A 19,092-nucleotide genomic window follows, 5' to 3' on the forward strand; every position below is an offset into this window, starting at 1 on the left:
AATTAAAAAAAGTAGAACCCCAAAATGCTCATAAGTCACAGGAAAAATGCAAAGAAGCCTATATTTTTAAACAAAGATCTGAAGTGAGATACCAGAATTTTAGCTAAGTTTCTTGGTCTTTGCACAAATTTAAAACCATGAGCAGTATGTGTTATGACCAGCCACTGAGTGACTAACATATGGGTGCTTCAATTCCTTGGTTCCTAGCTGAAGGCTGAGCTACTAAAATCCTATAGGGAAAAGTCTTTTGTATATTGATGGGAGGATTCATCTGCCCTCTTTCATGTATTATGAGGATGGAAAATAGTCAAATAGTTTACAGAACAGATTTTATTGCAATTATTTTAAAATTAATTTTTAAATATTCATTAAAATGTCACCTTTGACATTATTTTGTACTCAGTCTACATATGATTTTTGAAAGTTTCTAAAAAAGATTTTTAAAACTAGGATGATGAAGTTTTCCAGAAGTACACCTAGACAGCTTTTTGCACAGGTGTGTGTGAGACTATGTGAGGAAGTCAAAATAACAATATTAAGTATTGCTAAATACATGGATATCACAGAGAACTTGACAGATATATTTAAAATATTATTGTATTTCTCTCAGCATAAAAATAAGGAGATTTTCACTGGTTTTCTTTGAAGTTTCATCTGCTAAATGTTTAAACTATTATTGTTCTCTTAGGGACAAAGTAAGAACGAACCTTGCTGCCTTGCCTGGTAGTCTGATATCTGGAAATGTTGCCCTGTTCCAGGAAGCTAGCTGGATTCAGTCACAGGGTGGACTTTCTGATGCTGGATGAGGTTGCAATGGTAAATGAAGCTCTTGCCACATTCTTCACACTTATAAGGTCTTTCTCCAGTGTGAATTCTCTGATGCTTAATGAGGACGGAACGTCGACCAAAGCTCTTACTGCATTGATTGCACTGGTAAGGTTTTTCCCCAGTGTGGATTCTGAGGTGATGGAATAGCCCAGCATTCTGGCTGAAGGCTTTGCCACAAATGCTGCACTGGTAGCGCTTCTCCCCAGTGTGGAGTCTCTGGTGCTGAAACAGGCCTGACCGCTGGCTGAAGGGCCGCCCACACTCATCACACTCATAGGGCTTCTCACCTGTGTGTGTTCTCTGGTGCTCGGTAAGGATAGAATTCTGGGTGAAGCTTTTTCCACATTCACCACAGATATAGGGTCTCTCCACTGAAGAGCTTCCCCGTTGCCTTTCCAATCGGCCTTTGTGATCACAAGTGTCTCCACATTCAGGTATCTGAATAACACCACCATTCAGTTTTTCAGGTACCACCACAAGAGATTTTAGTTCTTTAGAAGGCTCCCTCTTTTGGGCTAATTCCACATTCCAAGTCCTGGCCTCATCATCTGAAATAATAAATGGATTACATGAATGTTATGTTTTCAAAGAAAAAAGAATAAAACTGGCCAGGAGAATACATGGAAGGGGACAAGTAACCACGTTTTCTCTTTACTTTTCCACTCTAAACAGTTATACCCCAACCTCAGGGAGAAGATGCAGTATATTCTAACTGCTTGGTCTGCCTCTTCCACCAGACTGTAAACTTTCTGAGGTCAGGGGACACATCTACATTGCTCATCACTGTATCCTTCTACCTACCACAGTGCCTGGCACATAGCAGACACTATATAAATGTGCTGAATTGATGAACATTCAGGGAATAAGGTAGGCTTCCTGAGAAAATTTTAATCCTCACCAATTTCCTCAAGTGGGCACAAGTTACATTGATGCTGCTCTTCCAGGGTTTGGAGCTGGCCACATGGCAACTCCTGAGCTGCTCCTAGATTAGATTTCTCCTTCACGAACTCTTTCTGTTTGTGAGCACAGGTTAGGACCTGGTGAAAATTAAGGAGAGTTGGGAACCAATCAGAGAAAACACTGCAAGGAGGCCTTATTAGGGCCAAAGAAGAAGAAAAGGACCAATAAACTGGAAAAGAAGACTAGGCAAGAGATTAAGAGCCGAGAACAGATCAAGTGAGGCATAACGAAATCATTCTCCCTCTTGCGGCACTAAACTCCCTTACTTGCTCCTACAGGTATAAACACCTGTTCTCCCATCTTCCCACCTGCTGTTCCGGTTCATCCAGCTCTCTCTCCAAATCCTCCAGCACTGTCACCACCTCTTCACCACTCACTGGGTGGTGGTCTCTCACCCAGGCCTGGAGCTCCTCAGGCAGGATGGTCAGGAACTGCTCCAGCACTAGCAGCTCCAGGATCTGCTCCTTGGTGTGTATCTCTGGTCTCAGCCACTGATGGCAGAGCTCCTGGAGTCTTCGAAGAGCCTCCCGGGGCCCAGGTGTCTCCTGATAGCAGAATTGCCTGAAGTGTCTACGAAAGATCTCTCTGTTATGAAGGGTTTCCTTCAATAGGCCAGATTCTTGCCCACAGACATGGTCCTCTTCTTCCTCTTTTACCTTTTCTGCCAGAAGTCCCTCCTGCATCTCTGGAGTCTGAAGGGCCAAGGCTGCAGCCATTTTATGTTTAACTATTCAGAAATAATCTATTCTTAAGTAATTCTCCCTTGTTTTTTTCTTCTAGAAATCCAAAATCTAAAAAAATAATTTGCAGAGAAAAAAAAAATTAGAATGTACAAATTCTTTTCTGCTACAGACACTGGTGATATTTACACCAAAATCAATCACTTTGTTTAATGAAGAACATTGAATGCATGATTAATAAGGACTACCACCTGCAAATACTGATGCAGGTAATACAGGAAAGAAAACAACCCCCACTCACAAGTTTTATTGAAGAAAGGGAACATTTTGATTCTCCTGAATAAATCAGCTCAAATGAACCATCTGGAATACACTGGACTTCCATTTGAATGGCAAGATACTAAACTTATGTAAGTTTTTAGTTGAATGGAGGTAATAAGCATTGTGGCCCCAAGTAGTCACAGATGACACTAAGAATCAAGGAGAAAAGGAAACAAAATGGAGGAGGAAGAGAAAGAAAATAAAAAGATGGAATAAGGAGCTAAATAAATGCACTTGGGCTGGAGAGGCAGAATCCCTCCAATCACGTGAGGTGTGGAGGAAAGAGATCTGTGTTAGGAGTGGGTCAGATAAGGGATGGAGGCATGCTCCTCCACGTACTCCCTCTGTGGGCTTGGGCTTCATGTTTTCACCCTTAGTCTACTCTATCTATAAAACAGGGATTCTAAAACCAGCCTTACCTATCTTTCTAGGTTGATATACAGATAAAATAAGATCATGGATAAAGAGCACCAGAAGCTGGCAGCTTGACAAACTAAAATATTATTAATTAGCACTATTGTTATTTTTCTTATCATGTTTATTAAAGATTAAATGAATTATCCTAGTGACCTAAACACTATGGAAAAAGAATCAGAAAGTAGTCAACTGGAGTGGATTTAGAGATATTAAAATGAAGGAAATATAGTTCTAATATTTTTAAATGGGTAGAATTTGCACTCTTTGTTTTTTAATTTCTTAGAAATGGATGATGGAGATTAGGCAACTGTATATAAAATTGATGCTAACAAAGAGACAAATATCTCTGACCACTTAAAGCTTATGAACAATCTAAACTAGGATAGTAATTAATGAAAGAAATGTAAATACATGACCTAGTGATATCCAAGCACTATTTTTGGGCAGAGGCTTTCAAACATTTGACCAGTACCTTCAAGTAAGAAATATTTTACATTGAGACCCAGAACACACATACAAGTGCATATGAATGTATGTTTATGTATGAGTGAGATACACACACAAATAACTGAAATTATTCATAAAACACTATGTAGCCTTACCTTATGTGATATACACTATTATTTTTTAATCCTACTAAAAAAAACTCCTGATCACTGCCCACCACATAGATTTCATGACCTACATATGAATCATAATCTATAGCTCAAAAAATGTTTCTAATTTTAAGTAAAATTATTGTAATTCATTGTAAAAATAACCCTATGCTATTCTTAGGTATTGGCATACATTGCAAAATTTAAAAAACAAAGTTTAGAGTATATAAATTACAAGTGAACACTGATCATGCTACAACTAGGAGAAAAGTTAAATTCATATTGCTGTTACTGGTTATCCTTATCAAGGAGATAGAAACCACCAGCAACCTTTTGGGTGACTTGCAAACATAATCCTCTCCACAAATTTCTAACATCTTTGGATTGGTTGATTAGTAGTCACCACCCCAGAAGGGGTAAAGAGGGTTTTTCTCCAATGATAGGATGCCTGAATTCATGTTTTTTTTCCCTAACTTTTCTTGGTGCTTACTCATGACCACTGTGATCACATATTTTTCTGTCAAAACTTTTCAAACACTACCCATTTAGCAGATATTTTTTCAGAGTCTACCATATTCCATGTGCTGCTTTAGGTACTGGAGATAAGCTGCGAACAAAGTCCCTGCTCTCATGGAATTTCCACTCTAATGACAATATTAATAATAGTTGACACTTACAGTGCTTTTAAGGTACCAGGCATGGTTCTAGATGCTTTACATATATTAACTGCTTTAATCCTCAAACAACCCTGAGTAAGGTATTATTATTATTATTACTCCCACACTACAGATGAGAAAACTGGGGTGCAAAGAGTTTAAGTCACTTGCCCAAGGTTTCACAGGTAGTAAGTAGTGAAGTTGTAATTCAAACCCAGCAAATCCAATCTCAGAATTCATAGTATCAACCATCATACTACTATCTCTCTCCTCTATGTTGGTGGGAGGACACACTGTGAGGAAAGTGGCCAAAGGGGATAGACAATAACTAAATATATGCCAAGTGGTGTTAAGTGCTATGCAGAAAAATAAAGGCAAAGGAGATAGGGAGTAAAGGGGAAGAAAGGGTTCTGTTTTATGTAGGGTAGTCAGGGAAGGCCTTGTTGATATGGTAGTATTTCACAGAGACATGAAGGAAGTGAGGATCAAAATCACACTATCTGTAGAAAGACCATTCCAAGCAGAGGGAGCATTGAGTTCTTGGAGGTAGGAGTGTGCCTGGATTCTCCAAGGAACAGCCAGTTGAATGAATAATGTGGCCAGAATAGAGAAAGAGGGACAGTGATAAGAGATGAAGTTGGACTGGGAACAATTCAAGAAGAGCCATTGTAAGGGCTCTGCTGTGTACTCTAAGAGATGTGGAAAGCCATCAGAAGTTTTCAGCAGAGGGGTGACAAAATTTTACTTAGATTTAATATAAAAACACAACTGGCTGCTGTTGATGATAGACCACAGGAAAAAGTGGAAGGAGGGAGAAAAGCAATGACAATAATCTAATCTAGGGGAGAGATGATGGTGGCTTTAGGCATGTTCTGTTCTAGGGTGCAAAAGTTTTGGGGTATAAATATCAAAAAAGTAAATTAAGAATATGTTTCATGTTGCTCAATCAATCTTGCCTGAGTTCAAAGGATTAAACAGACACTCATGTTCTCTTATTTTTTTCGTCTGTCTGGGGCCCTGAAAAATGTCTTTTCCCAAAGGCTGCCCATCCACCTTGGTTTCAAGTCAATTTTTCTAACCATAAATAATGCAGTTGAAGCTTTGAGCTCTGCCGATAGAAATCATTTCCAGTATATGGTGTTTTAAATCTTTAATCAGTTTCACTAAGATCAATTTCTATTTGCTGTATATCCTAGGTTCCCTTTTGGTTTCCCTCCAGATTTTGCTTTTATCTGGTAGCCTAAATACTCATGGCCTCACACTGGCACATCTTAGTTCTTCGAATCCAGTGTCTCTAAAAAGGCTTCCCAAATGTTTTATAACCCTGCCCTCATGGTCACAAATACAGTCACTAATATCCCATTCAAGATCACTACTCCACTGTATATAAGTATATAATTAACATAATAACCTCTCCCATCTGAAAAAAATGTATCTGCCTTTTAAAGCTGGTTTCTCCTAGAGTCTTGGCAATCTCAACACCCCTAAATCAACCATCATTGTTATGGAGGGATGTTCTCCACCAAGGCTATGCACGTAAGTGAAAACTAAGCAGCACACAATGCAAATGTGCCTTTATCATAATACATATCCCCACCCTCACTTGAGGTCAACATCTATGTCTCCCTACAACTTATTGTATTAATTCCCAAACTCTCAAGCCTGGTTCCTAGCTTCCACTGTCTGGCCCCACTCTTGTTTTCCTCTACTCAACATGCAAAAACAAATCCATTTAGGCTTTGTTTCTCACTGTTCTTTAAATAGGCTTTTCCCGTCCCTGTTTCATATCCTTGGTTTTGCCTTCTGCACTATTCAAAATCTGCCTAATCTGCAGCTTGATCCGAATCTCACATCCTATTTGAAGTCATCCTCACCTATTCCAGTCCACCCTCTTCCTCCTTCCAGCTCTTATATCATGAGCCCCACCTTTTGCCCTCAGTCATAATCTATATTGCAGTTAGTTTTCATATTTAAAAAAAATACAAAAAATATGGAATAAAGAATTCCTTCACCAAGTTCTACTCTCCAGAAATTGATATTAAAGATTGGAAAGTATCCTTTCAGACACTGTCTATCCATCTTCAATCGTATACATGCATGCACACACACAACATGGCCCATATTTTTTCTTTTTTTTCTTCTGAGGTGAGTAGAAAGTAATATAAGATAGTGGACTACACAGGCAGATCTAGCTGTGCATTCTGACTAACAATGTGATCTTGGGCAATTACTTGATTGACTTTTCTGAACCTCAATCTTCTCATGTATAAATTAAGGACAACTACCTGGTAAAACTGTCCAGAGTATTACATGAAAAAATGCATATAGAGTGGTTTTGCACAAAGCCTGGCACATGGTAAACATGCAGGCTTCCTTTTAATGAGATAATGTACAATTTTTGATTCAAGGTGGCTTAATAAACAGCTGTTACCTACTCTTAGGGCCAAGCTAAGACTGTAATCTTTTCTATTTCCCAAAGTATAACATGGGTGATGGGTAGGGAAAGGTGTACCCACCCACACAAATGCAACGTCTGTTTCATCAGGTTTTCGAACACACTCTGACAGACATATATCTCTGTATATACTTCTCTCTAAATCCTAACTAGAGGCCCAGGACCACTGAGATCCAAAAGACGTAGGGTCAAAATCATATGAGGAGTAACTTTCTGGGTTGTGGCTGTAAAGCTAATGCAGAAAAAGTGAGTAGAGTCATCATAGCAAAGGGTTCAAGAAAATGGGCTCTGGAGCCAGACTGCCTGGATTTGAGTCTTGACTACACCCACTTACCAACTGTATGATTCTCGGCAAGTTACTTAATCTCATTTTCTCCCTGGATATTAAAAAGGGGTAGGGGAGGGTGGAAGCAGTTATATAATAATAGTGTCTACTTCGTAACTATGAAAAGCAAGTAAGTTAATACTTGGAAATTGCTTTGAACAGTGGTTCCCTGACACAAAATAAGTGCTATTTAATATTGGTTTTGGAAAAAAAAAAAAAGATGGTAATTTACTTTGCACTCTGTGAATCAGAGTAAGAAAGGATGTGGCATATTATACTTGCTTATTGTTTAAAGTTAAGTCCTCACTAGAGAATGACAGACGTGGGAGAATACAAACATTCATCTGTCTCCTTATCTGTTTTTGCTCTAAGAGGCACAGTTCACAAAGGCAGCGACGCTGGGACTAGAGTGGGAACAGATGCAGGGGGTGGGGGCAAGGACGCTGACTTTAACAAGGCCCTTCCAGGTCCTGGGCAGCCGCCTCTGCTCTTCACCTGCCTGGCCAAGTGCCCAAGAAACCCCGCTTCCGCCTCCCCACACCCATTCGGCGTAGCCCGACTTTAAGACTCACCGGGCATCCGTGTGAGGAGAGGCCACCCAGCCCAAACCGCACCACCTACGAGTCCTTGACAACCGCAAACCAGACAACGGAAGACTACAAAGGCAGGAAGTGCGTCAGACCCGGCCGCCCTCTGGAGAAACAGCGGTACTGGCTGCGGCCCTTCTAGGAGGCTCGGAGGTTTCCACTCCCCTCTCTTCTCCTCCATAATGAATACCCACTCCAGATGTAGTGAGACGTTACATGGCATATTCTCTGGCAGGGTGGCGATATAATAACAGGTAACGTAATGTTTTACATACACTAACTCATTTATCACCATTTTACAGAGGAGGAAACTGAGGCACATTCCTTCCACTTTGCCATTTCTTGCAAAGAAACAGTTTCTGTTTCTTTACTTTCTTGCATAAGTAATTCTAGGCTCATAGTTTTCTTGCGCGTGACCTGGAGTCAACCATTGCTCTGTGAAGCTCTGGTTCCTTTGAGTAGAGAATGGTATACAGAAACTAAGAGCTGGGTTTGGGGCAATACATAAGCCCATTGGTAGTGGGATATATCGTTGCTTCTAGAGCCTATCAGTGGACTTATGAACTGGAATATCTGTTCATTTTCCCCACCCCCAGATTTTATAGGATATCTCCGTATAAGTACGACTCCACAGAATTTTTTTCATTTTTGCCATTGCACATTTGTTTTTCCCTTCTCCCGCAGTGAAAACCCTGGTTCTCAATAGCATCAATATAGTCACTCAGTTTGCTCCTACAATATAAACAAAATAGTTTCAAATTTACAATGTCAATATCACTAGCAACAACACATATACTATGTGAAGTTCAAATTTCTTTGCTTGCCTTGTTTGTCTTGAATTTTATCTTGCTAATGGGTTTCAGTCCTGGACAAGTTCACTATGGATTCAGTGAGACTTAATAAATGACAGTGGAACGTTCTTGGGGTAAAAGGGTTTATATCCAACTTTATTCCCATGGTGGCAAGTCAGTCACTAGAATCCCGTTCACCCAGAGAAAGTCTGCATGCAGCAAGCTGGTCTCTGCCTCTGGGACTCTCTGTTCCTGCAGCCGTCTCAGTCTTTGTCCTCAGCTCTGTCACCACTCCAATCTGTGCTCTCCTGCAGCCATGCAGTCATGCAACAGCCCAGAGCACTGGGTGGAACTCTTTATATAGACTCAATAACAACATATTTCCCACATGTGTGTAGTGAGCAAGCCGACCAGGGCCCCGGGAGAATCCTGACCATAGGAACCTTCACTTTCTCCACAAATTATATTCCCATAGGTGACTATAGCCTGAATACTGTATACATACCATATTTGAATTAATTCTTTTTGTCTGTATAGTCATATTATAAACTTGATATACAGTTAGGACAATTTGTTTCTGATGGTTTTTCAATTTCAGGGTTTGCTTACCTTTCATCCCTTTTCATTTCCTTTCTGAACATGCAAAACACTTATTTCAAAATCGAAATGATATGAAAAGATATATACAGTTTTGCTTCCACCCCTAATCCTTTGCCCCATATATATTCATGCCCCATTTTCATTAGTTTTTTTATCCTCCCTTCCTCTTTCCCACCTTCTCTCTTCCCATTGCTTCCCTCCTTTCTTTCTCTTAGAAAAATAAGCTTTTATCCCATTATCTCTATAAATTATATTACATACACTCTTTTGCACCTCACTTTATCAATTAAAAGAATAACCTGAAAAGTATTCTGTTCATTGAAATATTCTCTCTCTTAAAAGCCATATAGTACTCCATTGTGTGAATACCATAATTTTTTCAACCAGTCTCTTAGGAATGGGTAGTTAGATTTTTTTCCAATATTTTGCTTCGACAAATAAAACTTCAATGAACACTGAAGAGAGAGAAGAGAGAAAGAGAGAGAGAGAGAGGTGTCTTTGTAAGGGTTTTATCATTTTGCCCTTTCAAAGGCAGTATGTGAGAGTGCCCATTTTCACACAGCCTCCACAGCTGTTTGTTTTCAGGCTTTTGAATTTTGTCAATGACAGGTCATGAGGTATTTTAAGAATCACAAACCCAATGCTGAAATCTCTGTTAAAAATAGATTTACAGGGGTTCTCTTGTCCCCTCCTAGTGTGAGCCAGGAGCTCTATTCTCTCACTTTATTTCTAAATAAAACCCTGTACCTTGCTTTCCTATCTTGAGTGTTTGTGAAGCTCATTCTTTGGCTTTGTGAACAAGAACCCCGGCATCATCTTTGGGGGCTCGTCCTGGATAACTTTGGAGGTGAGTATCGGCATCTGAGCCTGCCTTTTCTTTTTCTATTCTTATAGAAGGAAGCCATCTATGGCACACAAAATTGGGCACTTGTTAGCCACTTAAATGGGACTAGCCCATCTGCCGATCTCAAAGTCTCAAGCAACAGGTTCCCCAGCATCTTCCTCAGTGGATCCCCCATCTCCCTTGGGAGCTGGGAAAGTCAGCTGAGTGGAGGCCAGGATTCCACTTCAGAGGCATCTCCTCAGATGCGAGGGACTGAGGAAAGCCATGGGCAACTGCGAGAGTCTAGGCTGAGGCTACACTTCAGCAGCTTCTCAAAGGCCCACGTGTCTGGAGTCAGACCCTGACAGCCCAACTGGGTGTCCATAAGGAGCATTTCTCTTCCTCTGTCTCTGACTTCCAGCCTGCTTCTTCAGGCTGCCCTGGCCTCTATGAGGCAGAGGGCATCCCTAACGCCTTTCTAACTTTATCAATTTCACGGAATCCGATGCTCACCACCACAAGGTAGATGTATGCTCCGCTCTTATTCCTAACTAAATGCTGTGCTTTTTATCTCATAAAAATGTGTCTGGGCACCCGTTAGCCACTTAAAAGATGGCTGAGCTGACTTCCCACTTTCCTCTCCTAATCTGCGGACTCCCAGGGCAGACCGGACTAGTAGACAGTGGTCCTTGGCTCTTGACTCCGGCCGATTGATCCACGGGCTGAGTGAACCTCCGGCTAGGCTGCTGCCTATGCGAGAGTCGCAGATGACCCCCAACCTCTTGTCTCAGTGATCAGATTTGTTATAGTGGGTGACTGGTGAGATAATTTACAGGCAGTGGCAGAAACTGGTGTTTGAGGGTATAGCCCCCATCCCCCCATAAATGTCCGTGGCAGCCCCTGAATTTTATTTCTGTCCTTAGCAAAAAGTTCCCTTGCTCTCCATTCAAAGCAGTCCTCTTAGGCCTGTGACACTTTCTCCTGTGTAATGTAAATGATGTCTGTAAAGTAATCAAGCTGAAACCTGAGACCAACATGTAAATAGCTCTATTCTGTTGATCTCCTTTCCTTAGAGGCAGTCATCCTGGGGCTAGGCATTTCCTTTTCTTCAACCCCAGAAAAGCAAAACAGGCTTGTGACTTAGACCAGAGCTCTGGCAGCAAGAAGTCACACAGTCCCTGCACTTATCAGACAGGCAGGGGGCTCTCAAGGAATGACTAAAGCTCTTGTAGAGAAAACTAGGAAAACTCCCAAAAGGCATAAAGTAGGAGCACATTGCTAAGGTCCCACTAAATCCAGAGCTCCGAGGCGACTCTTGCTTAGTGGGAAGGCAAGAGGGAAATCAAGGCAAGGTGCAGGCCATGCTGGTAAGGAGTGGTTAAATCCAGTAGGCCTGGCAGAGGGGGTGATTGACCACTGTCACCTAAGCTCCAAGGCGAGGGAATGCCCTCACAGAGAGAGAGGCTGACTAGGTGCTGGACAGCCATCTTTCTCTCTCTCTTTCAGATGGGAGCATCCTCTTCAAGGTTAAAGCCAGACACACCTCTGGCATGCATTCTGAGGAACTGGGAGCAATTTCGATCTCCAGATCCTAAAAAGAAGAAATGCCTTATCTTCTGCACACAAGCCTAGCCTCAATACAAACTCTCTAATGGAGAGGCTTGGCCCCTGAAAGAAGTATACAATATAATAAAGTTATGCAGCTAAATTTATTTTAATGCAAGGAAGGAACATAATCAAAAGTCCCACGAACTACTACAATATGGAACTAGTTTTGTAAATTATTCTGGTAGAAATCTATTCTACTTATTGGGTTCATTATCTTCAAAAATTGGGAGGTTTTTAAACTAGACTCTCTGAAACAGAAGAAATTTATCTTCTGCAATACAGCCTGGCTTTAAATGACTGGAGCTAGAATTGTACTTGCATTTTATTTCCAGCCACCTGGAGTCCTATTAGTTCAGAGTCTTCATGGGCCCTGTTATTCTGGGCCCATCTAAACCTTAACCCAGTTATATAAACTGCTCGCTCTTAGAATGTGTTCTTGAAAACTGAGATACTCTTAGTCAAATAAGCTAAAAGGAAAGGCAATTGGATATCAGTAACTCAAATCTCTGTATCAGTTTATCTGTGTATATGTTCTTTTATGAAAAATGTTGCCAACTGTAGTCATTATGTCTCAATCTGTATGTTTGTGTGTCTAAGCGTGTAAATGAAAGATTTTTCTACCTCCGGATGGTATTAATAAAATTGATGTAAAGACAAATGCTTGTGAAAATTGGGCATTCTAAAACTTCCAGAAATTCTAATAGAAAATATTCAGCATTAATGTCAATTTAAGTTGAACTGAAACAGACATGTCCTTATGGTTATCAGCTGCCTAAGTTTTCCTAAAGTCATTTAAGTTGATGTTATCTGCTAAATCTTTCAAGAATAAAATGCTTAGAGGCTTGACTTTGTCTAATATTCAATAAAGGTTTTGTTAATAATAATTGTGTGTTACAGTGTGTATACCTACCTACAGCCTGAGAATCTTTGTGGTATCCTAAAACCTTAAAGTTTTGCTAAGTTAAGAAGATATACTTTGTACTTAGGGAGAGATTGTGCTGTAAAGCTCATGGTTACAGAAATTATAAAATGTTCACAAATTTATCAGTCTAAAGAATGCTAGCGTAACAGTTTACAATAGCTTGCTTCTCAGTGTTCACTAAAAATTAAGATACCTAATGGTTTTAAGTTGTAATTAAAACTACTTAAAGTAATAAGGAAAACATTTCTGCATACTAAAGAATGTGTCTTTTGATAAAAGAAAGTAGCTTTGTTCTAAAGTACAGCTGTTTATTTAGAGGGAGAACTCTAAATGTAAGAAGGTTGTAGAAAGTTTGTAGAAGAATTTAATATGGTCATGCTATATAAAATTAAAGCAAATGAGTCTCGGTATCAAGTACACAGCAAAATTAGAATTTTGTTTTCAGTTAAAAAGAGAAAGTTTTCTTAACTGTTAGTATGCTCTTAATATTGTAAGATTGCAAAGGGTTCTCCAATTGTTTTATCAAAGCAGTATCTCATGCTTAAAGTCTCAGTGAGTTGTCAGAGTATTTAAGAAAATGAGATCCTAATATTAAAAGGACTAAAAGCTAAACTTTACTAAAAACTGTGTAACCTTCTTTATTTGCCTTTGAGGTATTTTGTTGTCATTCTGTTAAATGGAAAAGTATTGCTTCACGGCAGCCTATAATCCTATTTAAGCAAGTGCCAAAGAAACGTTCTTCTGACAACTTCCCAAAATCAAATTCAAAAAGGTACTTTTACCTCTATTTAACTCTGATATGTTCCAGAGGGCCCCTGGAACATGTCAGAGGAAGTTTTTCTCATTGGAGAAAGTGCTTGGCTAATTTGGCTTATTTACCTGATATATAATTACCTGCTTAATTATCTGGAAAGCACTGTCAAAGGGAATGATGCTAAACTTTGTTAATGAATGTTTTGTGTTATAGAAATATCCAAATTTCCTTATGTCAACTGTCTTACAGTAAGCTCTCATCAGATCTTTAACCATTGTCATTTGTAAGTCTTTTGTCATTTATAGTCACTGTTTTATTACTCCTAAACTAGTAAAGAACTAGATTTCAGCAGAACAGGTATTGGTTACATAGGATTAAGTAAACTAAGGAAGATGATTTTGTGCTTTTTGTTTCAAATGTTGCTGATAAAGTGCTTTAAGATTTTTCTCTTAAGCTGACAACAGTTTGTTAAATGACTATCTATAAGCAGAATTTAAACTTTATCTTTCTACCTGATCCCTCCAGAATTTAAAAACTCTCAGTGACTTTTTATATTTCATGGCAGTATGTTTATTTGCATAAGTTCGATAAGAACCTGCTTTCCTTGTAAGAGGACCAAAACACAGGTTATACTACCAAGGCTTTGACTGGAATGTCATACCTGAGAGACATGTGTGTAAACTCAGATAGGAACAGACAGTTTTAAGGAACTAAGGTTGACTTTATCAAGCCAACAAAGCCCCTTGGAAGAACTGGCCTGGTACCTTGCTTACAGGGTTCCCAGCAGCCTTACCAGGTGAGTAAGGAAGGTCACTTCCTGGCAGGTGCAGGAACCTCAGGAATGTCTTGGGAACCTCAAGAAGAGAGGAATTCACCCAAATGTACAGGTACTGAAGGCACAACTGATGGCAAGTCTGGCTTGGCTGTCTGGCCTCGAGAGGCCTTTAAAAGTTCAATCTGAAATTCCTTATAAAAAGTTCCAGCAAAGCACATTTAAAAGAGCCTATGTAATCAATTGCTCTTCTTGCTGCACTTATGCAAATAATAAAGCCAAATGTTAATTATTTACTTAACCTGGTTACTTCTAATAAAAATGAGGGTGATTTTAGAGAAAAGTATTGTTTCAATAATGCAGCCTTATCCATACTAAATCCTAATATTAGGATTGGGACATAAACTAGATCCAGAATTCTAGCTTCTTCAAAATATCTGACTATGATTTTCCAGATGTTTTAGTTTTCTCCTATCATTTCAATTAAAGTTTTACTATTTCTTGTTCTCATATTCAACCATGCATTCTTAATCTCATCAAGTTTGTCCTTCCAGAATGGAAAATCCAACTCCAGATGTTGCTACTTAACCTAATAATACAATTTGTTCTATCTTGCCTAGAAGCCACAAAACTGCAAATAGTAATAGAAATGGAACCTGGAATAGAAGTGCCCATCTTCCGAAGCCCTCTCAACTGACCACTGATGGAGACCTAACTGCACCCTTTACTGCACCCCTTCTCAGCATGAAGCAGCCAGAGAGGTTGTCGCCCCCTTTCCCTAGCAGCAGCTAGGGTCTCCATCTGTAGAGTGAGGAATGAGACAGGGACCGTAGGCGTAGTCAGAATAGGGTGAGGGCCTCTGGGAAAAGCAGGGTGGAATATTTACAGTCAGAGCAATGTAACAATGGGCAAAGAAGTCCCTATTGAAAATCTGTGCTAAGCATTATTCAAAGTCAAGGTCACACTAATTCTCTAGGGTAAAGATATAGACATCTTCAGTGAGATCAGTTAAAGGTCAAAAGGCCAGAAGCTACTTGGCCTGGAATGTTTGAGTGTTCTGCAAGGGTATCAGCATAACCTGTGACTCTGCTGTCAGCCCCAGCAATCAGACTTTGACCCAGCTCACCTTGAGGACAGGGCAGGTGATGCAAGTCCACACCCCTAAGTTTTTTTCATGTTCTTGAAAAATCCTCAATTGCCTATAAAACCCCCTAGACTACGCACCAATATGGGCTCTCTTGTCCCCTCCTGGTGTGAGCCAGGAGCTCTATTCTCTCACTTTATTTCTAAATAAAAGCCTGTACCTTGCTCTCCAAAAAAAAAAAAAAAATAGATTTACAGTGCCAAATGTTACCAAGGCTTATGTAACAAAAGAAGGAGGTTTCATACCTTATTGATGAGAGTATAAACTGGTAACATTAATTTTGGGAAACTCTTTGGCATATCTACCAAAATTAAACATATGTATATTCTATGACTCAGGAATTAGACTTCTAGTTACAGACACCAGAAATGCATGTATGTTTGTATCTAAAGACATGTCTTGGAGCATGTTTTCTATAGCTTTAACCTAAAACAGCCCAAATGTTTATTAACAGTAAGATGGCTACAAAACTTGAAGTTTAGTCATACAATGGAATGCTGTGCAATGAAAATGAAGAAACTACAGCTACAAGCCACAGTGATAAATTCCACAAACACAGTAGTGAGTGAAAGAAGCCAGATGTAAAAAGACACATACTTTATGATTCCACTTATATCAAGTTCCAACAGGGAAAACTAACATCTGGTGTTAGAAATCACAACAGGGAGGAGGAAAGTTTGGGAGGGAGCACAAGTGGGGTCTTCTGAGAAAAGAGTAATTTTCTATTGCTTGACTTTGGAGGTGGTTATGTGGGTGGTTTCACCTTGTGAATTTTATTTAGTTGTACAGCTATGATTTATGTACTTTTTATGGGTATATTTCAATAAAAATGTATTAACAAATTAAAATCACTTTACAGTTGAAGAAAGCAAGGGTTAGAGAAATGAAGTGTGTTGCTGAGGTCAGCAGAGCCAGGACTCAAATCCAGCTTTCCTGATCACCTAGCTTTCTTGGCTCTGAAGGATTAACCATGAATCCTTGCATATGGGCTGTAAAGGAGCCATTTCTTTTGTTGCAAGTTTAACAGTGTCCATTAGACAAAAGTGTGGTTATTATTAATGCTTAAATATATATGTATAACAATCTTCTTACTCAACTTCCACTTTATATAAAATGCATCCCAAATAGAGAACAAGGTGGCTTTACAAATATATAAATATATATGTATATATTTAAGTCTAAAGTGGTGTAAAATTATTTCACAAGCCATAAAGTGATAAATATATTATATAGAAATATAGATTTTTTTTAAAAAGGTGATTGATAAAAATAGAACAAGAAAATTCTAAATACACTGTCTAAAATTATTTATTTATATGTATCTATTAATCTCTGGAAATACACAATGCAGTAAGTGAAAATAGTTCTTAAATTAGAATTCTAGGGGAATTAAAACATATATATATATTTATCCGTTGATACTATCTTAAAATGGATTTAAACAGTATTTTTTTCATAAGCTTTTTAAATATTATTTGTTGATCCCCTCCCTGCTTCTGACCCACAGACAAGAGAGGAGACACGATGCGATATCAAAGATCTGAAAAGGCCAGCCAGGGGACTCAAGACGTACCAGCTCTAGAGCAATGCCGAAAGGGCATTCCTCATATTTATTGAGTAAATGAACTTACAATGAACTCGAACATTATTCTCTGGCCTTGAGTCTAGCCCAAGGACGCGACGCTTCTCAAGGATACCAAAACTGTGTGAAGGTGGCTCCGAGCCATGAGAACTGATTTGGTTCTCATCACTCAGTCCTTGACTACACATCAGCAGAGTGTGTGGGAAAAACAATCAAGTCATGTGTGCTTATACATTTGATTTCTACCTTACTTGAATTACCTATTAACCCCATCAATCCCACAATTATTATTATTATTTTGCTTTTTAAATGTTATTAAAGGAAGTTTAAGGGACCTCCAACTCAGAAGTTTTATTTATTCTCATTCCCCACTTTCCTATTCATTCTTTTTGCTCTTTTCCCCACCTCTTAATATCCACTAGAACACCACTGTATCTGTCTGTGATTTGGTTTCTTGTACCCCTTATCATTCATATACACATGTATATCAATTTTTAGTACACATTTATTAGAAGTTGGTACCTGCACTTTAGGACTCAAAATACCATGTCCTTATTTAGGACAGTGGCAGGGACTTCTTTGCTACCAAATTGTTTGGTCCTTTTTATTAAATAACAGAACTCCATTTTTTATATGTATGTTGGCACATGGAATTACATTTCTCAGCTGCCCTTACAGTCAAATGTCGTATGACTAAGTTCTGGCTACTTATTTATAAAAGAAAATGTGTGCATTTTGAGAAGTCTCTGTGAAAAGTGTTAGCTTAGCTAGGAGAGTCCTTTTTTTTGCTCTCTCTGCTGAATGCAATACAGAATTGACAGCAGGTGCTTCAGCAGCCAGGAGAAGAGAAGCTACATGCAGAGAATGGTGACAAGGATAAAGGGACCTGGGCCCTTGATAATTCCATGGAATAAAAGCAACAACCCTCAACTACTTTTAGATTTCTTTCACACAGGAGGAATACATTACATGTATTTTTCATACTGTCACTAGCAGCTGATCATAAATTCTAATATAGGGTGTCTGTTCCTTGACTTCCTACCTAGGGTTTTCTTTTCCCTTTTTTCTGAAATGTGGCCCCATCATCTCTGATTGAACCCGCTATCTGCATCCTCCCCCTAAACATGAATATTTAGGAAACACATCATGGAGACAGGGCAGAGAATTAGATAGAAATGATGCCTATGGTGGTAGAAGGAATGTAAGTGGTCAGAAGAAAAGGGGAGAGAGACTCCCAAGAGATAAGAGAAAAAAGAAAGATGGATAGAAGGGAGAAAAGGCCAGAAAAAATGGTAAGAGAGAACAGGTAAGAGTGTAATTGTATTAGATGATTCACTAGACATTTAGAACATTATAATGTCCAAAATACCACATTGTCATTTCAGAGTCTTAACTGTCCACAACTTGGGTTACCCTTCAAGGTTGTCACATTTGGAGGTTTAAGCTCTCCTAAATAAATCTGTTCAAGGAACTTTAAAAAGTTCAAGATCCTTCCACCGATAAGTATACTGGCTAATCAATATAAAAATGATAGCTCTATAATACTATCAGACTCAACAGAAATGACAACTAATGCCTTCAGAGTCACTCAGTCCCTAAAATACCAACTTTCATATAGAAGACATTTAAAAGGAGAGTATTTCTCAAGTTTACATAATTTACCCATCCTTGGATACACTCTTGTTGACTAGTGGCTTTTCCTGCACTTGTCTTCATATCCAGTGAAGTTTCTAGGTTATCTTTTGATTTGAATCACTCTCTACTCTTTGCTTTGAAAAGACCTCAGACCTCATCTCAGAATCAACCCATTTTACTTCTCTCTGCACTAACATAAAGTAAAGATGTCTTTGAACAAGAAGCATTTCCTCCTAGGACCATCCTTTGTGGATATGTATACACAGTGGTATCAGCTATTTAAAGTACCATGGGAAAGGAGCTTCCTCTGCCTCCCATTACAGTCTGGCATATGTCTGGATCAACATCACAGCCTATTTCCTTAGTGACCAATGACTGAATACTATTTTCCCCAGTACTCCAGAAAGGGATTGTTTTTCTCTTCTGTAAGGAGTAATATCCTACTTTTAGAAGGTTAACCCAATTGTCATCAAGTTAACTGAAAGCACACAGGCAAACATTCAAGGGCTCTTAAGGGTTGGTGCCCAACACGGTAACTAATCTTTAACATAAGCTACCTCAGGAACACATTAGGAGTACTGTTATACCACCTCTGGGAACTTCAGCATTCAGAAGATTGTTCTAAATAAGTTACAG

General features: G+C 39.1%; 1 protein-coding gene and 1 long non-coding RNA gene across 3 annotated transcripts; one reads left to right on the forward strand and one right to left on the reverse strand.

Moving 5' to 3' along the window:
• Positions 1-312: 312 nt before the first annotated feature.
• Positions 313-7,901, reverse strand: ZSCAN23 (zinc finger and SCAN domain containing 23). 2 transcript variants are annotated; one of them, XM_017656596.3, is made up of 4 exons: positions 7,811-7,901; positions 2,184-2,579; positions 1,727-1,865; positions 313-1,376 (listed from the first exon to the last, which is right to left on the reverse strand). In XM_017656596.3, the coding sequence occupies exons 2-4, from the start codon at positions 2,502-2,504 to the stop codon at positions 763-765; spliced, it is 1,074 nt and encodes a 357-aa protein (XP_017512085.3). In that variant the 5' UTR covers positions 2,505-2,579; positions 7,811-7,901; the 3' UTR covers positions 313-762. The 2 variants fall into 2 exon arrangements, with proteins under 2 accessions (XP_017512085.3, XP_017512084.3); XM_017656595.3 differs by having other exon boundaries at positions 2,097-2,579.
• A 107-nt stretch (positions 7,902-8,008) lies between these two features.
• On the forward strand, positions 8,009-17,093 carry LOC140846703 (uncharacterized). The gene is made up of 3 exons (XR_012126095.1): positions 8,009-8,079; positions 14,716-14,856; positions 16,747-17,093. It is a non-coding gene; the product is annotated as an uncharacterized lncRNA (long non-coding RNA).
• The last annotated feature ends 1,999 nt before the right edge of the window (positions 17,094-19,092 follow it).

This window comes from Manis javanica, chromosome 16 (genome assembly GCF_040802235.1).
Source record: "Manis javanica isolate MJ-LG chromosome 16, MJ_LKY, whole genome shotgun sequence".
NCBI lineage: Eukaryota > Metazoa > Chordata > Mammalia > Pholidota > Manidae > Manis > Manis javanica.

Excerpts from the sequence above, each read along its gene's own strand:
- ZSCAN23 (XM_017656595.3), bottom strand. The coding sequence starts at position 2,504 with ATGGCTGCAGCCTTGGCCCTTCAGACTCCAGAGATGCAGGAGGGACTT. Across the intron at positions 1,866-2,096 it reads TGGATGAACCGGAACAGCAG|GTCCTAACCTGTGCTCACAA; the intron begins GTGGGAAGATGG and ends AATTTTCACCAG. Across the intron at positions 1,377-1,726 it reads GTGCCCACTTGAGGAAATTG|ATGATGAGGCCAGGACTTGG; the intron begins GTGAGGATTAAA and ends TTATTATTTCAG.